The 23,079-nt window shown below is 44.3% G+C and overlaps 5 protein-coding genes across 6 annotated transcripts; 3 read left to right on the top strand and 2 right to left on the bottom strand.

Annotated features, from left to right (window-relative positions):
- Positions 1-81: 81 nt before the first annotated feature.
- On the top strand, positions 82-2,511 carry LOC112936016 (alkylated DNA repair protein ALKBH8 homolog). The gene is made up of 6 exons (XM_026025182.2): positions 82-691; positions 810-896; positions 1,095-1,220; positions 1,381-1,665; positions 1,879-1,944; positions 2,114-2,511. The coding sequence occupies exons 1-6, from the start codon at positions 269-271 to the stop codon at positions 2,171-2,173; spliced, it is 1,047 nt and encodes a 348-aa protein (XP_025880967.1). The 5' UTR covers positions 82-268; the 3' UTR covers positions 2,174-2,511.
- Positions 2,512-2,689: 178 nt separating this feature from the next.
- Positions 2,690-5,855, bottom strand: LOC4336891 (pentatricopeptide repeat-containing protein At3g22150, chloroplastic). The gene has a single exon (XM_015780200.3). It carries the CDS (start codon positions 5,727-5,729, stop codon positions 3,315-3,317), a length of 2,415 nt encoding a protein of 804 aa, XP_015635686.1. The 5' UTR covers positions 5,730-5,855; the 3' UTR covers positions 2,690-3,314.
- An 860-nt stretch (positions 5,856-6,715) lies between these two features.
- LOC4336890 (pectin acetylesterase 7) lies at positions 6,716-10,707 on the bottom strand. The gene is made up of 13 exons (XM_015780201.3): positions 10,226-10,707; positions 9,993-10,126; positions 9,758-9,840; positions 9,415-9,541; positions 9,013-9,092; positions 8,851-8,937; positions 8,524-8,648; positions 8,361-8,421; positions 8,105-8,158; positions 7,941-8,018; positions 7,410-7,515; positions 7,161-7,309; positions 6,716-7,019 (listed from the first exon to the last, which is right to left on the bottom strand). The coding sequence occupies exons 1-13, from the start codon at positions 10,432-10,434 to the stop codon at positions 6,912-6,914; spliced, it is 1,401 nt and encodes a 466-aa protein (XP_015635687.1). The 5' UTR covers positions 10,435-10,707; the 3' UTR covers positions 6,716-6,911.
- A 3,325-nt stretch (positions 10,708-14,032) lies between these two features.
- On the top strand, positions 14,033-18,618 carry LOC4336889 (maltose excess protein 1-like, chloroplastic). Its single transcript, NM_001419845.1, has 9 exons — positions 14,033-14,498; positions 14,591-14,746; positions 14,823-15,113; positions 15,287-15,376; positions 16,167-16,268; positions 16,349-16,467; positions 18,108-18,170; positions 18,274-18,335; positions 18,536-18,618. Exons 1-9 carry the CDS (start codon positions 14,265-14,267, stop codon positions 18,616-18,618), a joined length of 1,200 nt encoding a protein of 399 aa, NP_001406774.1. The 5' UTR covers positions 14,033-14,264.
- Positions 18,619-18,886: 268 nt separating this feature from the next.
- On the top strand, positions 18,887-22,778 carry LOC136356266 (trihelix transcription factor GT-3b-like). 2 transcript variants are annotated; one of them, XM_066309963.1, is made up of 2 exons: positions 18,887-19,018; positions 21,881-22,778. In XM_066309963.1, exons 1-2 carry the CDS (start codon positions 18,908-18,910, stop codon positions 22,454-22,456), a joined length of 687 nt encoding a protein of 228 aa, XP_066166060.1. In that variant the 5' UTR covers positions 18,887-18,907; the 3' UTR covers positions 22,457-22,778. The 2 variants fall into 2 exon arrangements, with proteins under 2 accessions (XP_066166060.1, XP_066166059.1); XM_066309962.1 differs by lacking the exon at positions 18,887-19,018 and adding an exon at positions 20,013-20,438.
- Positions 22,779-23,079: the final 301 nt, after the last annotated feature.

Below are 23,079 nucleotides of genomic sequence, written 5' to 3'. Positions count from 1 at the left end.
AGTGGGCTGGGCCGGAAAAGACCTCGACAAAGGAGTAGTGGGCTTTTTTCCATGCGGCTCCCAGTCTGCCAACGTCCCCTCGACCTTAGTACCTTGCAACCTCCTTCGCCGGTGCCGCCGCTAATCCTCTCGCCTCACGCGGCCGCGCCAGAAGTCTCCTCCTCCGAATCTGATCGTTGATTTCCTCCTCCTCCGGTGATTCCCGCGCTCTCCGCCGTTCCTCTTGCTCAGTGTCTCCGGCCGCTGCGAGCGACTACGGCGAGCAGAGATGGCGGGCTCCGGGTACACCCGCCCGCCGCCGCCGCCGCCGCTCGGCGAGGGCGCCGCTCCCGCTCCCAGCGCGGCCCTGTACGTGGCCAACTGCGGCCCGGCGGTGGGGCTGACCCACGACGACATCCGCGCGGCCTTCGCCGCCTTCGGGGAGGTCGCGGGGGTCCACGGCGCCGACGGCAGCGGCGTCCGCGTCATCGTCCGGTTCCGCGAGCCCGCCGCCGCGGAGGCCGCGATGTCCGCGCTCCATGGGCGCCCTTGCGCCGGCCTCGCTGGCCGCGTGCTGCACATACGATACTCCGTGCCCGCCAAGCCGAAGGCTCCGGTTGGGGGCTCGCTTCCGGTGGCCACCTCGGCGTCGGAGCTGGGCGTCCCGGGGATTTACTTGGTACCAGATTTCGTGACGGCCGCTGAGGAACAAGTGGGTGGTTTCAGATTTAGAAGTCCTCCGAGCTGCTTATCTTTGATCAAGCGAGATGATATGACCTTCTACATTCGTGTTGAGATTTGACAGTGGTGCATCTGTGCTTCTTCTGCAGGAACTTCTTGCCGCTGTGGATAATAGACCGTGGAAAAGTTTGGCGAAAAGACGAGTTCAGCATTACGGTTTCGAGTTTCTGTATGAAGTAAGTTTGATATTGTAAGTATCCCAGACTGCACAGATGCATAGGAATGGTTTGTGTGATCGTGATATAGACAAACTTTAGTACTTTGTAGCTTCTTCAGAACAAGTTTCATTTTATCATCATATCTTGCACTGAAAGATATCTCTGCTTTCTATTGTAACGACTGCTCCGCAATAAAGGTTTGATTGGCTTGTGCAGACAAGGAATGTTGACTCAAAGCAGTTCTTAGGTGAATTGCCACCTTTTGTTTCAAAGATTATTGATAAGATCATGTCATTTCCTGGTGCAAATAAATGTACTAGCAAGCTGGTTGATCAATTGACAGTAAGTTTGTAAAAATAGTTTCTGTTTTGGTTTCCATTCAATGTGTTTCATGATCTTAGTTTGGTCCAAGGTCAATGATGGATCTGTGTTCTTAGCTGTCCGTTTGTAACAGCGTTATGTCTTAAAATCAATGTTAGAATTAACCTCTGTATGCTTACAGGTGAATGAATATCCCTGTGGGGTAGGTTTGTCACCACATATAGACACACATTCAGCATTCGAAGAAATGATTTTTAGTCTTTCTTTGGCTGGACCATGCATTATGGAGTTCAGAAAATACCCTAAAGGCAGTTGGCGTGCTCCAAGTATGGTCAGTGGAACTGATAAAGATAGCATTGAAGAGCCACAGTGCATTAGAAAAGCTGTTTTTCTACCTCCTCGATCGATGTTACTGATGTCTGGAGAAGGCCGATATGCTTGGCATCACTATATACCACACCATAAAGTATGCGATGTTTAAGTCAATATATTTTTCTTCTGCTCTGATTACAGAATTGCACACAATAGTTCAACTATTTAGTAATCTTCTTCCTATCACAGAAAGTAACTAATGCCTTTAGTTTTTTTGGGCAAATAGTCTTGGTAATACATTTTTTGCTATGCTTTCCTTAAATTTTATACCAAACAAACACAATTAAAATGTGATCTTTTCTCTTAGATTGATGATGTGGGTGGTCAAGTCATCAAGAGAAATACACGACGGGTTTCCTTTACTTTTCGAAAGGTTTGTCCTATTTTTGTCCACCTCCAACTTTCAAGGTGTTTTCAATTGAATATGGTGTCTTTGACTGATCATGCTAACATTTTTTAGTTGGGTTTGGAAACATCCTCCTAGTTTTACTTAAGTGCCCCCTTGCCTTACCTACACCTTTATTTCTGGGTTGTGATTACAGGTGAGGATGGGTCTTTGCGACTGCGAATATGGCCAGTTTTGTGATTCTCAGAGTAAGTAAGGTCAAGCTGGGATCAAAAGCTAGAACCAGGAACTTTACCTGCTACACCACAACAAAGTGTCGTGCACCCACTAAGGGTCAGGTGAATCAATAGATATTTTAGCAAACCAATGGATCAAGTATCACAGTAGCTCATTATCCACCTGCAAATTCTATAGCTTGTAGCAGACTAATTTTGACTAAAATTCTCAAACGAAGCATGCAGCTTGTCATCCTGCTGCCTGATTTATTACACTGATGTTTTTTTTCCTTTTCCAATTTCATCTGTATGATATTGTTGATCCTCAGATTGGTGATGTTATGGAATTTAATGATAATCATACTTCACTGATGGATTACTTTGTTGGTTTTTTTTTTCATTTCAATTGAAGTGTACTGGTGTACCTCTGAGCTTTCGGTGTTTGCCACTGGTTTTGTCTAGTGAATGTGCTATCCTTCACTCTCGAACTGTACATTCAGCAGTAACTACTACACATTCACATTGCATATCTTGATGTTAACCATTCCAACAAAGTATGGCTAAAGAAACTTTTGAAGAGAAGCGTACCTCGAGTTTAAAAATGTAGTACATGATTATTACAGAAAACCAATGCAAAATCCTCCTTTGCATTGGCCGTAATCATGTGAGAATAATCTTCATTTAAGATATTGTATGTACGTTCACAACCAAAAAAAATCCCGTTGCCTAATCACGTTGCTCGTTCTATGACAGTACTCACCTATTTCTAGACGATTATAAGCAAATGTAGCTGTACAATTCACCCAGAATCCCTAAGGAGGGCGCTGTGCTTGTCAAGATATGCGTACTACTGAATACAAGTTACAACCTGGCCACCTGCAAGATTGCAGCTTGCTCTTCATCTGGCACATCATTGGTATCAACCTCATCCATAGATTGATGTCTCGCAGCACAAGTTCACCGTGTGGCCGCCGCATGAGGTTTGTGGGCTAGGTGTCTTTCCAAGTTTCCATCCAGTCAAGTATTACTATGAGGAGCATCAATTCTGATTTCTGAATGAAGATAAATCATGTTAAACTGCAGGTAAAACAGGAGCCTAGTCTGTCAGCGTGAGGTAATCACCACAATAGGATTAGGAATCTCATATCTGCAATCTTGCGTGCCAAAAGGTATTGAAACATGTTAAAGTCTATCCGTACTGTCGGCATCACCATCCAGAATCGAGAACATGTGCTCATTTTCGACATAATTTTGGTCTTTTTCGATAAACTTGTGTTCCAATGCTGCGTTCTGGACTTTAATCCAACTAGAACCTGCTTCTTTCTTCAATCCCCTTGCCCTCATCTCCTTTCTTAGACTATCAGCACTATTCCAGTTACTTTCAGCAGCAAGGACCTGTGACAACAAAACGCTGTAGCCTGCATGACCGTACTGCTTCTCGATGTCAAGCAGCTTCTTGGTCACCAACTTTGCCAACTCTTGCTTGCCCTGAGCTTTGCAGGATGCAAGCAGCGATCCCCAGATGGCAACAAAGTTGCCCTCCTCCCCCAGCCCCTCTATAAACTCGTATGCTTCCTCCACCCTTCCAGCTTTAGCTAACAAGTCTGCAACACAGCAGTGGTGCTGAGGAGTAGCCGAAATTCCAAATGAGTCCATCGACCTGTACAAAGCTAGTCCTTCGTCGACGAGTCCAGAGTAATTACATGCTGAAATCGCAGACAAGAAGGTCACTGCATCAGGCTTCAACCCCTTTTCTTGCATGGAGTTGAAAAGAGCAAGCGCTTTTTTGCCGAAACCATGCTGACCAAGACCAGATATCATTGTCGTATAGGTGACAGTGCTCTTCCCCGTCATGCCACCAAAGACATTTTCTGCTGTAGTGATCTCACCACACTTAGAGTACATGTCAATAAGAGCTGTACCTACGAAGACATTGGTATCCAAACAACGGCGCACAGCAAAACAGTGGATTTGCTTCCCAGAATAAACGCCCCCTCCAACAGGATCACATGCAGGTAGCACCGAAGCAAGTGTCACCGAAGTAGGTTCAAGACCTGCCTCAAGCATTGCCCGGAATACTAAGATTGCCTTTTCAGGCTGTCCACTCTGTGTGTATCCCGCTATCATGGCATTCCAAGTGACTTCATCCCTCTTGGCATTTTTAAAGCTATCAAACACTCTCTGAGCCATTTCTACACGGCCAGATTTTGCATACATGTCTATTAGGTAGCTCTCCAAGCCCTCACCCTCGATACCATGCCTGATAAGATAACCATGTGCTTGTTTACCGATCTGAAGGTCTCCAGTATTTGATGATGCTGACAGAACTGCAGTCAATGTCACAGAATCAGCAGCAAAACCTGATTTCTGCATCTCATAGACGAGCAGCAAGCCTTCCAAGTCAAAATCGTTCTGTATAAAAGCAGTCACCATGGTATTCCAAGTAACAATGTCCTTCTCTGGCAACCGGTCGAAGAGATCAAAGGCAGTTTGGACATTGCCACATCTTGAGTACATCACAACAAGTGCATTACCGAGTATTACAGGCAATGTCCTATGCATTCCTTTAATCAAATAGCCATGCAGCTGCTGACCCAAGCTAACATCCTGTGACTGTGAGGCAGCTGTGAGGGCCGATAAGAAGGTCACAACATCCAATGGAACCTCTCGGGATCCCAAGATTTTGCTGAAGAGATCAATGGCTTCAGAAAACTGGCCATTCTGTACATACCCAGTGATCATGGTGTTCCAAACCTCGGTGTTCTTCTTGGCAGCACGATCAAACACCCTCCGAGCTGATTGCACATCCCCAAATTCGGAGAACATGTCGATTGCTGAGCTCACAACAAACAGATCGTTGATATACTCTACCCCATACTTCACAAGTAATCCGTAGAGCTGGAATGGCCAGCTTGGATCGTCAGCCACAGCAGCCGGAAATATATTCACGAAGCTGACCGGCGTGGGCCTGAAACCATCTTCTAGCATGCGCACAAACAGCTCCAGGGCTTCCTGGGGACGCCCGGTCTTGACGTACCAGCCGAACAGAGTGTTCCAAGAAACCACGTTCCTCTTAGGCATTGCGTCGAACAGCCTCCGGACGACGTCGACGCGTGCCTCCCGGTACCGCACGCTGGAGGCGTAGAGGTTGAGGAGGGAGTTGCGGAGGACGGCGGTGTCCGGGAGGGAGCGGGCGCGCCGGAGCATGTGCGCGTGGACGGACCTCCCGAGGCGGAGGCGGCGGGAGCGTGCGCAGGCGGTGAGCGCGGCGGAGTAGGTGTAGTGGTCGGAGCGGACCGGCGGGCGCGCGGCGTGGTTGAGGAGAGCGTAGAGGCGGAGCGCCTCCTCCGGGAGCGCGCGGGCGGCGTAGGCGATGAGGAGCGCGTTGCAGAGCAGCGTCGGTGGCGGCCGGGGAAGCGCCTCGAGGAGCAGCCGCCGCGCGTGGTCCAGCCGCCCCTGCTTGCACAGCTTCTTCACCTGCGACGCCGCCGTCGCCGCTGCCGGCTGCGCGTTCCTCCTCCCGCCGCCTCCGCCATTGGTGGCGGTGGTCGCCGCGGCGGTGGGTGGGAGCGAGACGGCGCAGCGAGGAGAGGACATGAGAGGTTGGCGCGGCGCCTCGCGGTGACGACGACGACGACGACTCGCTCCCTGCAGCTTCCGCTCATCCGAGTCATCTCCTCATCTCTTCCGTTGCTTCGCGGGCGCCACAGACGATTCGATGGCAGAAGCGTCTTTCCGCACTCCGCTTTCCTTATTCGGCAGAACCGTTGCCTGCCTCCCTCCACCTGGATCTGGACCGTTCATATCGAATCTAACGGGCAATAGCCAATATGGGGGTGTTTAGCTCAGGGGCGTAAAGTTTTGGCGTGTCACATCGGTTATTTTATATTGTGTCGCACGGGATATTCGGGCATTAATAAAAAAACTAATTACATAATACTTCAGTAAACTGCGAGACGAATTTATTAAGCCTAATTAATCCGTTATTAGTAAATGTTTACTGTAGTACCACATTGTCAAATCATGGAGCAATTAGGCTTAAAAGATTTGTCTCACAAATTAGTCGCAATATGTATAATTAGTTATTTTTTCAGCCTATATTTAATACTATATGCAGGTGTTTAAGCGTTTGATGAGATATGGTGAAAAATTTTGAGGTGGGATCTAAACATAGCCTATTCGATGTGATAGGGTGAAAAATTTTGAGGTGGGATCTAAACATGGCCTATTATATGTGCCTTGGCCTTGGGTCAATTCCGCGCATCCATTACAGGCCTATTCCTTGGTTTCGGTTAGCATGTTTTTCAAACTGCTAAACAATATATTTCGTATTAAAAATAATTTTTTAGAAGTTATTTTAAAATATTAGATAAATATGGTTTTAACTTTGTAATAACTTAAAATCAATTAATCATGCACCAATGGTTTGGTTCGAACTTAATTTTCATCTAAAGTAGAATCCAACACCACTATGCGGTCCAATTTCTGCTAGGTGTGCCAACGGCAACACGTTTTACAGGCAAATCTGCAAGGTTACTGCATCTGTTCCTTTGTTGGGTTCTCATTAGAGATGAACAGAGAAATTTTGAGCTTACTGAACTATATGTTCATGATTCATCGTCGACAAAGGCATAGAAACAGAATGGAGAAGAATTGAAGAAATCGTGGGTAACAGTAACACCTCTCTATGGCTCTATCTATAGACTAATCCCTTATTGCTTCACTTGATATTTAACAACACAGTACTAGAATTTAACAGAAGTTTTCAGGTCGAATTGCTTAATCATCATCACGGTTCTTGCAGGTTGGGTTGCAGGGATAAGGGCAATCAATCCTCCGGGATACTTCCCGATCGTGGAACCAGTCTCCTACTGCTTTACCAATTTGCTGCAAACACGTAGAAATAGTTCATATTATAGTCAGTAGCTAACTTGTGAGTTGGCTTTGCAAACTTTTTTTCTGCATCTATTCTGTTCTAGTTATGTTCTGAATTCGGATGAAACTGTTCAGCATTTGAGACAAACTTACCGTCTTCTCAACTACAGGAGAACCTTGAGCGAGCCATGTATCCTGGGACCCAGATTGGCAGTGGGCATAGCATGAGTCTATGAATATGCTCAAATTGGCTGGGGACTGCTCTGGTTTAGGAAGAGCTGCCAGAAAATCTGTCCTGAAATCTGTGCCGAAAATGAAGTGAATTAGATAAACAAAAAAAAAGATTAACTCGTGTAGTGGAATGATGGTTGTAACTTGTACCCAAAAAAAAAAAAAACTCACTTTGCAAGGTTGTGAGCTGGCTTGAGGAGCAAGCTGTTATATCAAGCTTGCATTTGGCCCAAGTCTTCTTTTTGTCAGCGGCACTAGGTGCTAGGACGTTCTTGATCTGCAATTAAATTCAAATATATTAAGGTGCTGGTTTGTTACTTGTCTTCTCATAAATTCAGGGTCAGTTGGTGCTATCTATCTTAAATGAAGTGATTAGACTCAAGCTTACATACTGCAGAGAAATACTACCCCTCCGTTTAAACTACTTGTTGTTTTAGCTGTGTCCTAAGTCAACTATTTCTAACTTTGATAATCAATTTCTAAAAACGTATATAGTTTAATATCATAAGATTTGTGTTTTTAGTTTCACCATGAGAAATACTATCGTAATATATACTCCTAATCATATGGTGTTTATGTATATGAGTTTCTACAAATTGATGGTCAAAATTAGAAATTTTAACTTAGGACAAAGCTAAAATGGTAAGTAATTTGAAACGGAGAGTACAATTTTACAGTACTGGTAGAAGCTGGGAAATTTACCTGCCATGCATCATATGCTGCATTAAGTATGAACAACGGTGTGCGCAATGTTGGCACTACATTCTGCGGGAAGAAACACTGCAGTTGTTTCCGAAAATTAGCACAAATTCAACGAGGAATCAGGAGTGTTTATCCCAGTTAAGTGCCCAAAGGCCAAAACTGACCAGATCAGGGGACATCTTTGACGTACATGAAGATGGTAAATTTTTAGCCGATCCCTGCAAGAGAGTAAAGAAAGGTCATTAATCTGCAAAACTGCACTCAATTATATTATTGGATAAGTTCTGTTAATCTTCATGAAAAGACTGCCCCCAGACTTCTTCCCAGGACACTGAATTTAACTATACAGCTTGGTCGTTTGTAAATCCAAGCATTAGGTAATCTGGATTACAGACACTATAAGTTCACAAATCAACATACATGTAGATTTACGACATCCTTGTAGAATGTTCTGACAAAATCATTCCCGGTGATATCCTTTCTGCATTGACAATAACAATACTCATTCTATTAAGATAAAAATAAATCAGAGAATAATTTATGGATTAATGAAAGGACAAGTTCACAACCAAATGACACTTACCCATCAACAAAAAAACCAGCATCAGAAAAGCACTTCACATTTGCAGTTGCTGGAAGCAGATCTCGGAATTGGTCACAGTGCAGTATGGCAGCCAGACCTCCAGCCGAACAACCAGAAAGAAGAGCCTGGAATGGTTTGCAATATTTCATCCCTTATGATCATAAAGATTTAAGCTTTATGCAGGAAGATGGCGCAATGCAGCGAGAGCAGTAGGAATTGTGCATGCAATTCTACATTAATTGTAGTCAAATTCCAAATTGATGTTACTAGTAACAATATATTAGCATGCTACTACTAGTAGTTGTCAGCAGTCAGCACTGAACATACATTTTGTGCTTTGCTCATCCCCTTTGCTAGTAGATCTTCAATGATGGCATTCCAAACTCTGGCCCCTCTGAAATGGAGGTTCGTCGACTATATTGCAAAAATGGGGTTAATCTCAATTCTACGACATAACTGAATGTACAATCCACAGGTCTAGGAATTTACAGTTTCTACTGTTTCAACGTCGCCAGTAAATGATGAGCCATCACAATATCTGACCTTTATCCTGTTCCAGTTATAGAAATCTGCGTAATGAGAAATAACACAATAAAGTTTAACTTCAGGTATGCAAAGGCATATGTGTTGAAAAATGTTAAGAGCACACTGTTATAGGCTTCTATCATGTCTTGATGTACTGCTATAGGCTTCACTGCATTTCTTCTTTTAATTGTCATAATTAAGTACGGTTATCGCGGATACAGAAATGCATCAACCTACTATCTAAATAACATTTGGATGGCCTTTCTTCCTCCGTCATCCCGGCAAAAGAAAAAGGAAAAAAGAAAAGATAGAAATGCTGAGTGGTACAAACTGCAAAGTGCACATGAGACATGGCATGTGACATACCAGGATTGTTTCTCTGGTTGCCACCTATTATCCCTGAAAACGATAGTGGCCTCATAAATTTGGAAGAGCCCCTGAAGTTACCCTGCCTGACAGAACACTCTTGGGCATTCCTGCACCAACCTCCTCCCTTCCAAAGCGAGTAGAAGAAAATGTTACCTCAATTATCCAAATGTACAATCTAAATAAATATAAGACGCATTTTGTTCTGTTAAGAAAATTTTGAACAAAAATTACTCTATTAGGATATAATTCTTGTGACTTAATTATTATTTTTTTGGAACGTTCTTGTGACATAAAATTGATTCGTGTTTACAGAGGTAGTACCAATTTAGAGATTAGTTACCTCCATATGAACCAGCCAGTTGTTGGCACCAGAGCCAGAACCAGGAGAGAAGTGGTAAACCGGTGGGCTCCCATCCAGGCAAACTGCACCAATACAAACCAAGGACCAAAAAAGAAAAATAAAATAAAATCTAACCATGGCTCACAAAAAAAAATCAAGAATGGAATTCTCATTTTGTTTTTCTGCATAGGCAATGCTGCGAGGTGGGAAGAATTAACAGAAGCTACATTTGCACCTGCTCCCGTGCTCACTGCACTCTTCAGGAACACCATGTCCACATCGCCCGCCTTAGCTGACGACGCCACCACGAGACCTAGCACCAACACCATAGCTGCCCGGCTCAGCCATTCGCCGGACGAAGCAGCCATTCTGCAAAGACAACGTTCTTCCCTTCCTATCAAACATCCCAAGAAGCAGAAAGAGACACACGGCAGAATAGATCAGCAGGATGCAGGGAAGAACACATACGCGAGCGTACTGGAGAAGAAGACGGAGAATATGACTGAGAGAAGGTGAGCCTCAGGTTGAGAATGAGACGCTCGTCCTGTCACCACAGCTGGGAGGGAGGGAGTGGCATAAATGGTGGCAGCGTGTTGTGCTGTGAAGAGGGAGGGAGGGAGGGAGGAAGCAATAAAGGGGAGGGAGGAGAGAGCAGGGTGCCGACAGTAACGGGGCATCAAGCAAAGTATATATGGATGGCTCTCAAAGCAACTCCCTTAGCACCCTGGCTAGCAAATCTGAAATAGTAACTCTTTATCATGAGCTTTAATGCCTCCCAGCTGGAGTAGTATCTTATCTCAGCATCTGCATAGCAAGGACACATTCTTTGCCCGCTCCCTGAATCCACAAGCATCGCATCGTAACTAGCTCATCAGATGGTAAATCTTGGTTGGCTTCTTGCATGTACACACACAAAAAAAAACACATCTACTGTGATGTCACAGATGAACTGAGGTATTGCAAGGTTGCCTCGTACTGTTCCATATTTGGAGCCATGGAGTGGCCGGAGAAAAAACTGAAACCGCGGTCGTGAGGTGTGGCGCTCACGTGAAGATCCAGCTGCTCGCTCGTGTCGTGTGGCGAGAGGAACCAGCCAAAACGCCTTGTCCTGTCCATGAAACAGCCAACGTACGTCCTGGTTTGCCCCCAAGGAATTCCACACCGACATTCCGGATTAATTCCGGCGATGAACTGATGCGAAAGCACGCGTTTTCGGGTACTTGAGCCTGAGCCGGAGACGATGGTTTTGCGTTGCTGCGAGCGTAAACAGGAAGACACTGCTGCTGCTAGTAAAGCTAGAAGCAGTGTGGCAATGTGTGCCAATGTCTGCACTGCTCGTGGCTCGTCGGTGAAGAATAGTGGCAGTTCGACACCACGCGGGATCGTGGCATGGTTGGCCCATCAACCATGTGCGACCGCGCGCCCACCGCCCATGGATCGTCCGCGCCGCCGCACCCGCCGGCGGTGGGGGTGGCCGCCGCGATCAGCTGGGCAGACACGCCGCCAAATGAGTAACCCATCAGCCCACCGCCTCGTGAATGGTCCGGTTGTGCATCGCCCCTGCCAGCATGGGCCGCACCAACACCGTTACACATTCACCAACGGAAAAGGTTCACTTCAGGTCCCTCATCTTGGGGTCGAGTTCCGATCGCATCCCTCAACTTTCCTCTTCTCTTCTCTTTTGTAAGCTTTGTACTATTATTAGAATACTCTTCTTTATATATTTATGGTATTGAAATACTTTTCGAGTATACGAATGCCAGCTTTACATTATGTTCATGTTATACTGAATATACTGCTAGCTTATATGGGAGATGCATTGGTGCGGGTATAATGTTTGCTTATGCAATTACTCTATGTCATGACGATGATATTATAGTAGTATCTGGTAGTTTAGGCGTGGTGTCTAGATTATGAGTTATATGCTGCGGATGAGAGGTGGGCCGCTGATGGTGACAGCTCAGTACGGATATTCCTCCGCGCGTGTATATAATCCTAAGTTAATTTCCTGGGGAGGGTATTCCTCCGTATTTAGCCCTGGTTATATGGTCATGACGGGCTGTCGTAAGGAACTCGGCAGTCAGGGGTGGCTTCTCAATGTACTAGGAGGGTATCAGATAGAGGGTATCAACCCCAAAACAAGTTATAACACATCTTTCATCTCTCAAAACCAGTACAAATATGGTTCAAAATGCTTTGGACAACATTTTTGGCTCATATGGCACCATATGACATTGTTGATTTGGTTTTCACCTGATGTAGTGTCTATATGACGATTACATGGCATAACAATCAATCAATAAATAAAGCTATTGGGTCCCCACATGTCATTCACTAGGAAAATAAGAAAAAAAGACTTAGACCGACATGTCATCCATTCATACTTTCTTTCCTCTTTATCCTCTGTATCCTCTCTTCGGTCGCCCCCCTCCCCCCTCCCTACCCCCGTGACAGCCTCACCCAGTCAGCCAAGACAGTGGCACCGATAACAGAGAGAAGCGGGTGCCCATATGGTGGCCATGGTCGGCCATCCCCGCTGCCGCCCCCTTGATATCCATTCGCGTCATCGTCAACACTATTAGCATCCAGCGTGATTGTCGCCCCTCCCGCCTCCTCCTTCTCCGCCCCGATGTCGGCATCAACCTCCCTCTCCTCCTTTCTCTCTAGCGGCACGGCGGTACATGCAGGTCGAGGAAGTCGAGCAGGCGCCAGTTGATGGTGCCGACGCAACGGGTGCATCTGCGAGGTTGAGGGGAGCGGTGTTCTGGCAGAGGGTGAGGTGTTGGGGCTCAGGATTTTGTGCCAACCAGCTCCAACAGAGGCCCACGCGCATGGAGATGGAGTGGATCTGGCGACGCAATTGCTAGAGGAGTGGGCATGGTTGGGGGGAACGGATCTAGCGGCGGTGGAGTCGCTAAGGGCTCAAGCTCCGGCCAACTGTCGATTGTAACAACCTATCCTCAAGAACCGCATAGCCCAGCTCACCCAACGGGTGAGCCCAATTACGCATACCAACCACTTACACCTTTTGTTCTCGTTTTGTGTAAAAGAGGTAACACTGGGCTGTACATACGGTTGCTAAGGTTGCAACCTACATCGTACATAGCTTCCTTTGACGCAATAGCATGGGGGTGGATGACCAAGATAGAGCCGTCGCTCTGGTAGCTTCGGCGACAGGACCCGAGGAAGGGCAAATGGCGCGGTAGCTGATGGTGAATGACAGAAGCACGAGGCGGACGACCGGGATGGAGCCGTTGCTATCGTACCTCCGGTGGCAGGCCTTGAGGGAGGGCGAGCAGTGCGGCGGTTAGCATCAAGCTTCTCTACCTAGTTGGAAGAAGGCCTCTTTTCTGCTATTGCGCTCCTTCTCCGCGTGTACACAAGTCCACAAAGAGAGAGGAGAGGAGGGAGGGAGAATGTAGGAGTAGAGATAGGTCCCACCGGCATACGGGCCCTACATTTTTTAATGCTGACTAGGGTTCCATAATAGCCAAAACCACTGAAAAACTGCTACGACCTTCATCCCAAAATAAGCGCAACCATGAGTTTCTAAGCGCAACCATGAGTTTCCGTGGTCAAGTTTGATCGTTCATCTTATTTGAATTTTTTTATAATTAGTATTTTTATTGTAATTAGATTATAAGATATGAATAGTACTTTATGCGTGAATTATATTTTTTAATTTTTTCAAAAAAAAATAAATAAGACGGACGATCAAATTTAGACATGGAAACTCGTGACTGTGCTTATTTTGGGACGGAGGGAGTAAGAGATCTAATTTACACTGGTTTTAATAGTTGATGGATGCGAAAACGGTCGGAAATGGTCAAAAACAGTACATTATTTTATTATTTTTTTCGAAAACGAACGGAAACGTTGGGAAATTTCCATATTTATGAATTCATCTATTTAGTGTCAACTTCAATGCTACGCTGATAGAAATTAAAAAAACTAAATTTTGAAAACGGTAACCATCGGTAAAATTATTATTATTATATTAGTTTTGCGGAAATGGTATCGGTACGGTCAGAAAATTTCCGTACCGTTTTCACTCCTATCTATAACCGGTTTTGTGGTTGGACGAAGAAAACTCATCCAATACTTGCGGGATGAAAAGTGGACGTTTTCCTTCACCAACGAGAAATCCGACCCGCCCAACGAGGCAGCGCACGCCCAAATGCCCAATCCAGAAACCGATGAGAAAACAACGAGGGAGGGAGAGAGAAGAAGCAGCAACTGGCGCAGTGGAGACTGGAGAGGCACAGCAACGGCAGCGCGGGGGTCGCGCGGGTCCATCGGATCGGGAGCGCGCGGCGAGGCAGGCGGGGTCGCCACCACCTGTCGCGACGCGACCGCGGGGGGCGCGCGTCTCCTTCCTTCCTCCCCTCACCTCACGCTGCCTCCCTCCCATCCCCTTCGCCCTCCTGTCCGCCTCGCTCCCCGCTCCCTCTCGCTCTCGCTCTCGCCTTCTCGCCACCGATCCATCCGCCCCCGTGGCGCGCCGCCCATGTCGTCGTCGGTGTCCTCCGTGCGCCTCCCGCTGCGGGCGGCTCCTCCCCTCTACGGCCGCCGCGAGTGGAGGGCCGATGGGGCCCGGGCGCCGTCTCCCGCGCTCGTCGCCGTGAAGCCGCTGTCGTGCAGGGCGCCCGCGTCGTACCGCTCCGCGCTGCTCCTCCACCGCCGCCGCCGGTACGCGCTGCCCCCGGTTGCCGCCACCGCCACCTCCAAGCCCGTCCTCAAGGTACGCGCGCGTGTGCTCGTCCTGGCTGGCGTCTCTTCGCTCTCGGCATTGGCGGGGCAAATCGTGAGTAGTGTGGGTTGGCACGCGCGTAGGACCCGAAGAAGTATCAGGAATGGGACTCTCTGACGGCCAAGTTCGCCGGCGCCGCCAATGTCCCCTTCCTCCTCCTGCAGCTTCCCCAGATCATCCTCAACGCCCGTAACCTCCTCGCCGGCAACAAAACCGCGCTCTTCGCCGTCCCATGGCTCGTACGTGTCACCTCACCTTCAATCCCCTCCACATTTTCCCCCATTTGTTGATCTGTTTGTTGATTTTGTGCCTCAGGGGATGCTCACCGGGCTGCTCGGGAACCTGTCGCTGCTGTCCTATTTCGCTAAGAAGAAGGAGACGGGGGCGGTCATCGTGCAGACCTTGGGCGTCATCTCCACCTATGTAGTCATTGCCCAGCTCGCCATGGCAGAGTCCATGCCATTGCCACAGTTCGTGGCCACTTCAGCCGTTGTGGCCGCTGGGCTGCTCCTGAACTTCCTCAATTACTTTGGGTGGCTCCCGGGAACACTCTGGCTGCTGTGGGAGGATTTCATCACAATAGGTGGCCTTGCAGTGCTTCCTCAGGTGAGAATGGCCGTCCTGCTGTGTCACGTTACAGATTCAGCTTCTGCTTCTGCTGCTGCTGCTGCTGCTATGCGTAACAGTGTTAATTTTTAAGAGCATTTTCGAACTGTAAAAGCCACTCCAATTTTAAGTGTGGCTCTGCCTCCCTCTTTGATTATGAAATGATTATGCAGGTTATGTGGTCAACATTTGTCCCCTTCATCCCCAATAGCTTACTGCCTGGCATAATCTCTGGTTCTTTGGCTGCCACAGCTGTCGTAATGGTACGAGACACTCTTACCTTAAGGATTGTTTTGATCAAAGCTTTTTTTTAACGAAATCTTGTTCAAAGTTTCATGTGTGTTTGCTCTACTACCATCTCCATGCCTTGAGAAAGAAAAATAGAGTTTTAAGTAATTTAGCTGTCCAAGGTAAATTTGGGGAGGAAATAACTATAGAATAAGCCCTCCACTTCATCTCCACATTTTCTTTAGGTAATTGTTGAAAAAACTTGCACATATAACACCGAGGTGGATTGGATATTTACTATTAGGTATAAAAGGTGTGAGTATATAAGGAAATCTTTGTGTAAAAGTGGTTGCATAACCAATAGTTATTTAGAGAAAAGGCCGACAGCCCTGCTTTTTTATAGCAAGCAATGTGGTTGCATGACCAATAGTGAAGTTCAGTTCCATATTAGGATGCAATTTACCTAAAGTTTTTTTTAGTATACTATCTGTTAGCTTTATGTCTATTGTTAGCAGGGCACTAATATCGCTTCCATGATTTATGTAGTACTTGTTTTTTTTTTAATTTGCCTTTTATTTGTGCAAATCTAAAGATGCCAATTGCTTCATAAGGAAAAACTTTGGTCAATAAGATTGGTAGAGCACCATAACACTCTACCTAGAAGAATGCAAGTGTATATTTTGCTCTGCATATGTCTGTATTTCTCGATGATTAACGAAAATTAAGACTAAGTATGTTGTACTCTCATGATGTAATGCCCCTATTTAACCATATTTGCTCCAATCTTGTGTTATCTCTTGATTTCTTTTGGTACACTAAATTCAGGCAAGAATGGGAAAGCTTTCTAAGGGAGGGATTAACTTTGTTGGATCATTATCTGGCTGGACGGCCACACTTCTCTTCATGTGGATGCCAGTTGCGCAGATGGTATTCAAACTTTCACACTTGTAGCACTTAGAATCACCTAACGCCAAGACACTAAAAATATGTTTCGTGGGTTTGTGCAGTGGACAAATTACCTCAACCCAAGTAACATCAAAGGGTTGTCAGCTTTCACTATGTTGCTTGCAATGATTGGAAATGGACTTATGATTCCTCGTGCTGTATTTATCAGAGATCTCATGTGGTATGCTGTTTATCTTCAACCTTGGATACTCCTTTTTTAAAAACTAGTATGGTGGCCCGCGCAGATTGCGCGGCTAGCATCATTATATTTTCTCTCATATAATAGCATATATGTTTTCTCAATGTATTATTCAAATATATTAAAATGACAATACAATTTTAAATTTTGTACTAACTTTACGAAACTACTAATGTGTAATATTCATATTGTATTTTATATACGTGTTAGTTATTAATTATTTTTAATATCAAATTTTAGTTATTTATAAATTATATTCCTATATGGACTCTAGACTCGTCTTTTAATATTTCTTTTTTTTATTCTGAATTTTCGTTATCTGTAAATTGTATTTCTATATAGACTCTAGGCTCTTCTTCCAATATTATTTATTTTTAATTCTGAATTTTTATTATTTCTAATGTATTTCTATGTGGACTCTAAACTTATCTTTCAATATTCTTTAATTTTTAATTTCGAATTTCAGTTACTTCTAAATTGTATTCCTATATTGACTTTAGACTCTTGTTCCCATGTTTTTTTAATTTCGAATTTTAGTTATTTGTAAATTGTATTTTTATACGAACTCTAAACTCTACTTTTAATTTTATTATGTTTATTCCAAATTTTAGTTAGTTTTAGATTCCTATATGGACTCTATACTCTACTTCTAATATTCCTTATTTTCAATTCCGAATTTCTATTATTTCTTAATTGTATTCCTATATGTACTCTATACTCTACTTCTAATATTCGTTATTTTTAATTCTGAATTTCTATTATTTCCTTAATTGTATTTCTATATGGACTCTAGTCTCCTCTTCCAATATTACTTATTTTTTAATTCCGAATTTCAACTATTTCTAAATTGTATTTCTATATGAACTATGTTTTCTTTTTCTCCATTTAATATGAGAATTTCTAGGCCGTGAGAGCGAACATGGAGGCTCCTTTTTCTACTCCTTTAATAAGTTAATAGATTCATGCACTGCTCTTGGGAAAAGTATGAAATAAAATCAATTTCTATTGTAAAAAAATCACATGGAACCTGCTTTCTATTTGATCAACAAATATAATCAAGATGTTCCTAATCACATCCTTACCGGTCCAAGAGTTGTTGCCCGGTGAAGAGACTTACAGCCCATAGTTTTATCACATATGGGATTGTTGAGCCTGCTTTATGACATTGTATCTGAACCAGGAGCTCTTAGTGAATGAAACACTAGTAAATATACAAATTTCTACTTGTTGAGATGAAGTCTGTAGGACCTTCTAACTTATATAGGAAACTTCTGCTGTACATGAGATGAAGTCATAGGGCAAGACCAATAATGGCTAACCAGGCAATCAAGTGTTTTCCATGTACAAAGCTTTGTAAAAATCCTCCCACAGTGTCCTGTTCATTAAAATCTTCAGAGTGCATCACACATGATAACTTGGATGTTTATTTCCTGAAACTGGGATTGGAAAAACTATCAACAATTACATTCATAAGTTCGAGTGCGATCTCATTTTATGATAAACTATGTATTTCTTTCTGATGTTCTCTTGCTGGTCACCCTTGTTCCTTCTTTTTTTTTTCTTTTTCTGTTGTACTGCATTCTTACATGGCCCTTGATCATTGATACCTTCGATGAATTTAGGTTCACTGGTTCTGCCTGGGCATCTTTCCTACAGGGTTGGGGTAACTTGGCCTGCATGTACTGGTATGTTTTTCACAGCTATGACAGACCTGATTTACCATATGAGTTTTTTGACTGTAACTCCAACAAGAATGTCTAACCCCTGAACTTTATATTCTGCTTTCAGCTTCGATAGCATCAGCAGAGAATCTTTCTTGGCAACAACATTTGGACTTCTTCTGTGGCTAGGTTTCCTTTCTTCTCAACTCAAGTTTATTTCTTCATAAAGAAAAGATTCAGTCAAAATCCAAATATCTCCACCTCAAACATTTCAGCATTTCTTTGACGAGCAATCGTAGTTAAATGCACAACTGAATTGTTTGATGAGCTACTAATCTGCAGGGTTGGACTTCTAATCATATGCACATTTGCTTTTGTTGTTTTCCCAGGATTTACTCTCTGGAGAGATACCATTGCCCATGGCAACAGCTCACCCGTGACTTCTTTGAAGGAACTTCTTTTCGGAAAGTGAATAGAACTCCATTATGTCCATATTCAGCAGCAAACTGCTGCCAGGCAGGAAGCTCTCCTACAATAATTAATGGTGACCGGCAAGAACCTGTTCGACATTGGCATTATTGAGGTGAAGCACTCTGGTCGACAACCTATTGTCGTGGTGAAACTGGAACCTCCCAGCTTGCTGCTTGCAGAAAGTGGCATGTGCTCCTACAGAAATTACCAGGTGGCCAGCTTGTGCATCTGGCAGAGAAGGGTACAGTGTGTAGCTTTTCTTCTTTTTTTTTTTTGTAAGAAAGAACTTTATGTTTCTCCTCTTGAATAAGACTGTCAGGTCATGCTGGTATGGGAAAATGCAAACCACTGGCCATTGGGTCATTGGTGATGTCCAGCAGCTTCAGCCGATTCGATTCCTGGTGATTTATGCTTTCTTGATTATTTTTTATGGTGCAATGTTGAACTGTTGGTCTTTGTATCATTGAATTATTATTGCTTTGATGCAGAATATTTTTTTGGGTTTCTTTGAAAAAAATATATTCTTTTGGTAAACCGAAGAATGCCCTGCTCACGGGAGGCAAGTGGATGGACGGCTACGAGATAGGGCCCGGTCCAATCCAGCTTAAAGCCCATGAGTACTAACTAATTACTTAATACTCTCTCCGTTTGAAAATAAGATATTCTTGTTTTCCACAAAGTCAAACATTTAATTTTTTTACTGATAATTAAACTCAACATTAACTCTCTCCGTTTTATATTGTAAAGTCGCTTTGACTTTTTTCTGAAGTGAGCTTATAGAAAAATATAACAACTCTTACTATCTTACTCTCTCCGTTCTATAATATAAGAGATTTTGGATGAATATGACATATTCTAGTACTACAAATCTGGACAAGCAGTCTGTTCAGATTTATAATACTAGAATATGTCACATCCCTCTAAAATCCCTTATATTATGAGACAGAGAAAGTACAACACTAGATTAGATCCACTAAATCTGACATTAAATATATTTTGATAGTACACATGTTTAGTGTTATACATGTAGTATCGCTAAATTCGTATTTGGCAATCTTTTTACATATGTCAATTTTGTAGTTATTGGTAATATATTATAAAAAGAATTAATAATAAAAAATATGTAATATTGGATCTTGTGGAGGAACATAATACGAGTATTTTCAAAAGAGGGAGTGGTACTTTTTAATTACTAGTGGTACAAAAATTTCTACTCATTGAAATAAAATAGGAAAAGTAAATGTGGAAATGAGACGAAGGTAAAGACAGCTAGTGTGAACGGCGGAGGTCCCCTTCCCCCTCTGAACCGAGGGTGTGTGAATGGGCGGAAAAGTAATGGCAGGCAGCCAGCGGCGAGAAGCGAGAAGAAAAGCGAGGCGAGGAGGAGGTCGCGTCGCAGCGCACGCAAGCAAACCACCAGAGCCAGCAAGCAAGCGCGGCCGCGCCGAGGCCGACCAAGCCCTACAGGCGCCGCCGCCGCCGCGCCGGGCTCGCTAGGGATTCGTGCCCCGTCGTCGGGCGCGGGCGCGGCCGCGCGGCGGCGGGAGGAGCGGCGGCGAGACGATGGAGCCCGGGTGCGGGGAAGGAGGAGGAGGAGGAGGAGGGAGGGATGAGCGGGTGCCGCAGTGGGGCGCGCAGGAGACGCGGGAGCTGATCGCGGCGCGCGGGGAGATGGAGCGGGAGTCCGCCGCCGCGGCCGCCGCGCGCCGCAGCGCCAAGACGCTGTGGGAGGCGGTGTCCGCGCGCCTCCGTGAGCGCGGCTACCGCCGCACTGCCGAGCAATGCAAGTGCAAGTGGAAGAACCTCGTCAACCGATACAAGGTGCCCCCCCTTCTGCTGCTGCTCCCTGCTCCCTCCCCTCCTCTGCTTTGCTTCTCGAATGGTCTCTAGCTAAGTCAAGTCAAGTCACCCCGTGCTGCTACGCTGTGGCCAGCAAGCATTCAGCAATCAATTCTGAACTCTACGAGCAACGGATTCTCCTGTAGAATTGATACATTATAGCGACCTGAAATGAATTGATGGTTACAAGCATCTTTAAACTTTAGGCTCTGGGTCCCTCCAATTGTCTCTTCTATCTGGAGAGCTCCTTTTCGAGGGGGTTGTTAGGATCTAGGAATATGTTCCGTTTGCAGTTGTTTTAATGTCAGTAGCATCTCAATCATGGAGATGATTGAGATCTCCATGATTGAGATTTTGAGGTATCTTTGGTCTTCTTGAAGACTTGAACAGCTGTTCAACATCTTTTGAGAGGATTCCCGTGTGATTTTATAGAGAAGTTGAGTAGATGTTAACACCAGGCTTCCCTTCACGTTTTGATGGAGTATCTTGATGGCATGATGTGTAGTTTTGCGCTGTAGATTGATAGCATGATGTGGAAAATGATGTGCCCAGTTGCACATTTTTGAAGTGTTGCCAGATATTCAATGAACTGTTGAACCTCAAATAGAAATGCTGGTGTGATGCTATTCCCATTAATGCTAATCTACTAAGCAGGGTTGCTTTTAATCCTTTCTCAGACAAAACACACTTTTCTTGCTCCCCCACAATGATTGTCTAGTAGTGAGGGTAGCTGCTTCTAAATGGCAAGCATGAAGATGCCTTCCGCTTTGCTTTGTTCTGATGTAAAAGCTATCTGTTTGAAGCTACAATAAGATTACTAGAAATGTTTCAACAAGAACGGATAGTCAATTGTGATAGAATGGAGGAACAAATGTGGCTTTCCATTAATACATTTGGTCAGTTTTCATGTGAATGTGGTAGCATTTGTATCGATAACGAACTCTAGAAGTTAAGGGAGAATATGTCTGTTTTAGGGAAAAAATTCGAGTAGAAAATATTGCAGAATTGAAGGTCCAGAAGAAAGTTTTTAGTCTTGTGATCACTGAACAGTTTTTGTCAAAAAATGGATACTAATATTTTATTTCTTTTCACATTGGTGTTCTCTCTGCGAAATTGCATGGAAACTTGCTAAAAATATGGCATTTTCTTTGCTTTACCATGAGCATTAATAAAACTGAGTGCTGTCAAAAAGGGGTGAATTGCTGAAAGGTTGGGCATTTCAGAGTAGGGATGGTTTAATTGAATTTATCAGAAAAGTACATGGGAAATAATTGGTATATCTTTTTGTGAAATCAATACAGACCACTATCTTGTTTGAACACCTTTGTAAATTTGCTTTGAGATTACCACAATGATAGCTTGGATTTCATTATCTCTTCATTAGCTAGGTTAATAAATCATTTCCAATTCATCCTTTTCATCAGGGAAAAGAAACATCTGATCCAGAAAATGGTAGACAGTGTCCTTTCTTTGATGAGTTGCATGCAGTCTTCACTGAACGAGCTAGAACTATGCAACAACAACTCCTTGAGTCTGAATCTGGACCATCTGTTAAAAAGAAACTAAAGCGACCAAGTGGTGACCTGTCATCGGAGGACTCTGATGATGAGGAAGATGGCAGTGGAGATAGTGGCGATGAGAAACCCATAAGAAGCAGAAAGAGGAAAATTGCTGACAAGAGGCAACAATCGCAACGAATGGCAGAAAAGTCGAGGACTAGCATTTCAAGCATCCATGAATTGTTGCAGGATTTCCTGGTGCAGCAGCAGCGCATGGATATTCAGTGGCATGAGATGATGGAGAGGCGTTCCCAGGAGCGGATTGTTTTTGAACAAGAATGGCGTCAGTCAATGCAAAAGCTAGAGCAGGAGAGACTGATGCTGGAGCACACATGGATGGAGCGAGAGGAGCAACGAAGGATGAGAGAAGAAGCACGAGCTGAGAAAAGGGATGCCCTCCTGACCACACTCTTGAACAAAGTCTTACAGGAAGATTTATAGACACTGATGCTTCGCCTACAACTGATAGATACTTTAGTTGATATTTCTGGCATGTTCCATTCAATTCTTTGTAGCTCCTGCAGATGTTGTTCTTGGAGAGAATATTTCTTGTAGCATTTCTATTAGATTCCTAGGATTCTTTACCAGTTTTTTAGTGTACTAATTTTGATGCAATATTTTATTGTGGATGTAAGTATCAGACCACCATCTTGATACAGTGACCCATTTATGTTTGATGATAACAACATTTCAGCAAGCTTTCAACCTTGTACAAAATTTATGTAAGCAATAAGGTATGTTTGGTTGGATGGATGAACCTGTATGGAAGATGGCCATCCAAGTTTTAGTGGTGATTGGTTGGAGAGTAGGGTGGATGGGGTGGTAAAAAAATGAATATTCTCTCTATATGGTGGATTGAGGGATGTGGTCTTTTTTTTTTTTTTTGCTAGATGAAGCCTTCCCCCTTGTTAGAATATTGATTAGTGCGTAATTAGTGAGTTGATTAAAGTAGGATATCTTCTTATGGCTTCAGGCATGTTGAGCTTGTGGTTGTAACTTTATAGAAAAGGAAGGATTGGATTTGATACAGGACTCTTATAATTCTATTTATATAAATACAAATA

Source organism: Oryza sativa, chromosome 4 (assembly GCF_034140825.1).
Source record: "Oryza sativa Japonica Group chromosome 4, ASM3414082v1".
NCBI lineage: Eukaryota > Viridiplantae > Streptophyta > Magnoliopsida > Poales > Poaceae > Oryza > Oryza sativa.
This window is presented reverse-complemented; position numbering and strand designations above follow the sequence as displayed.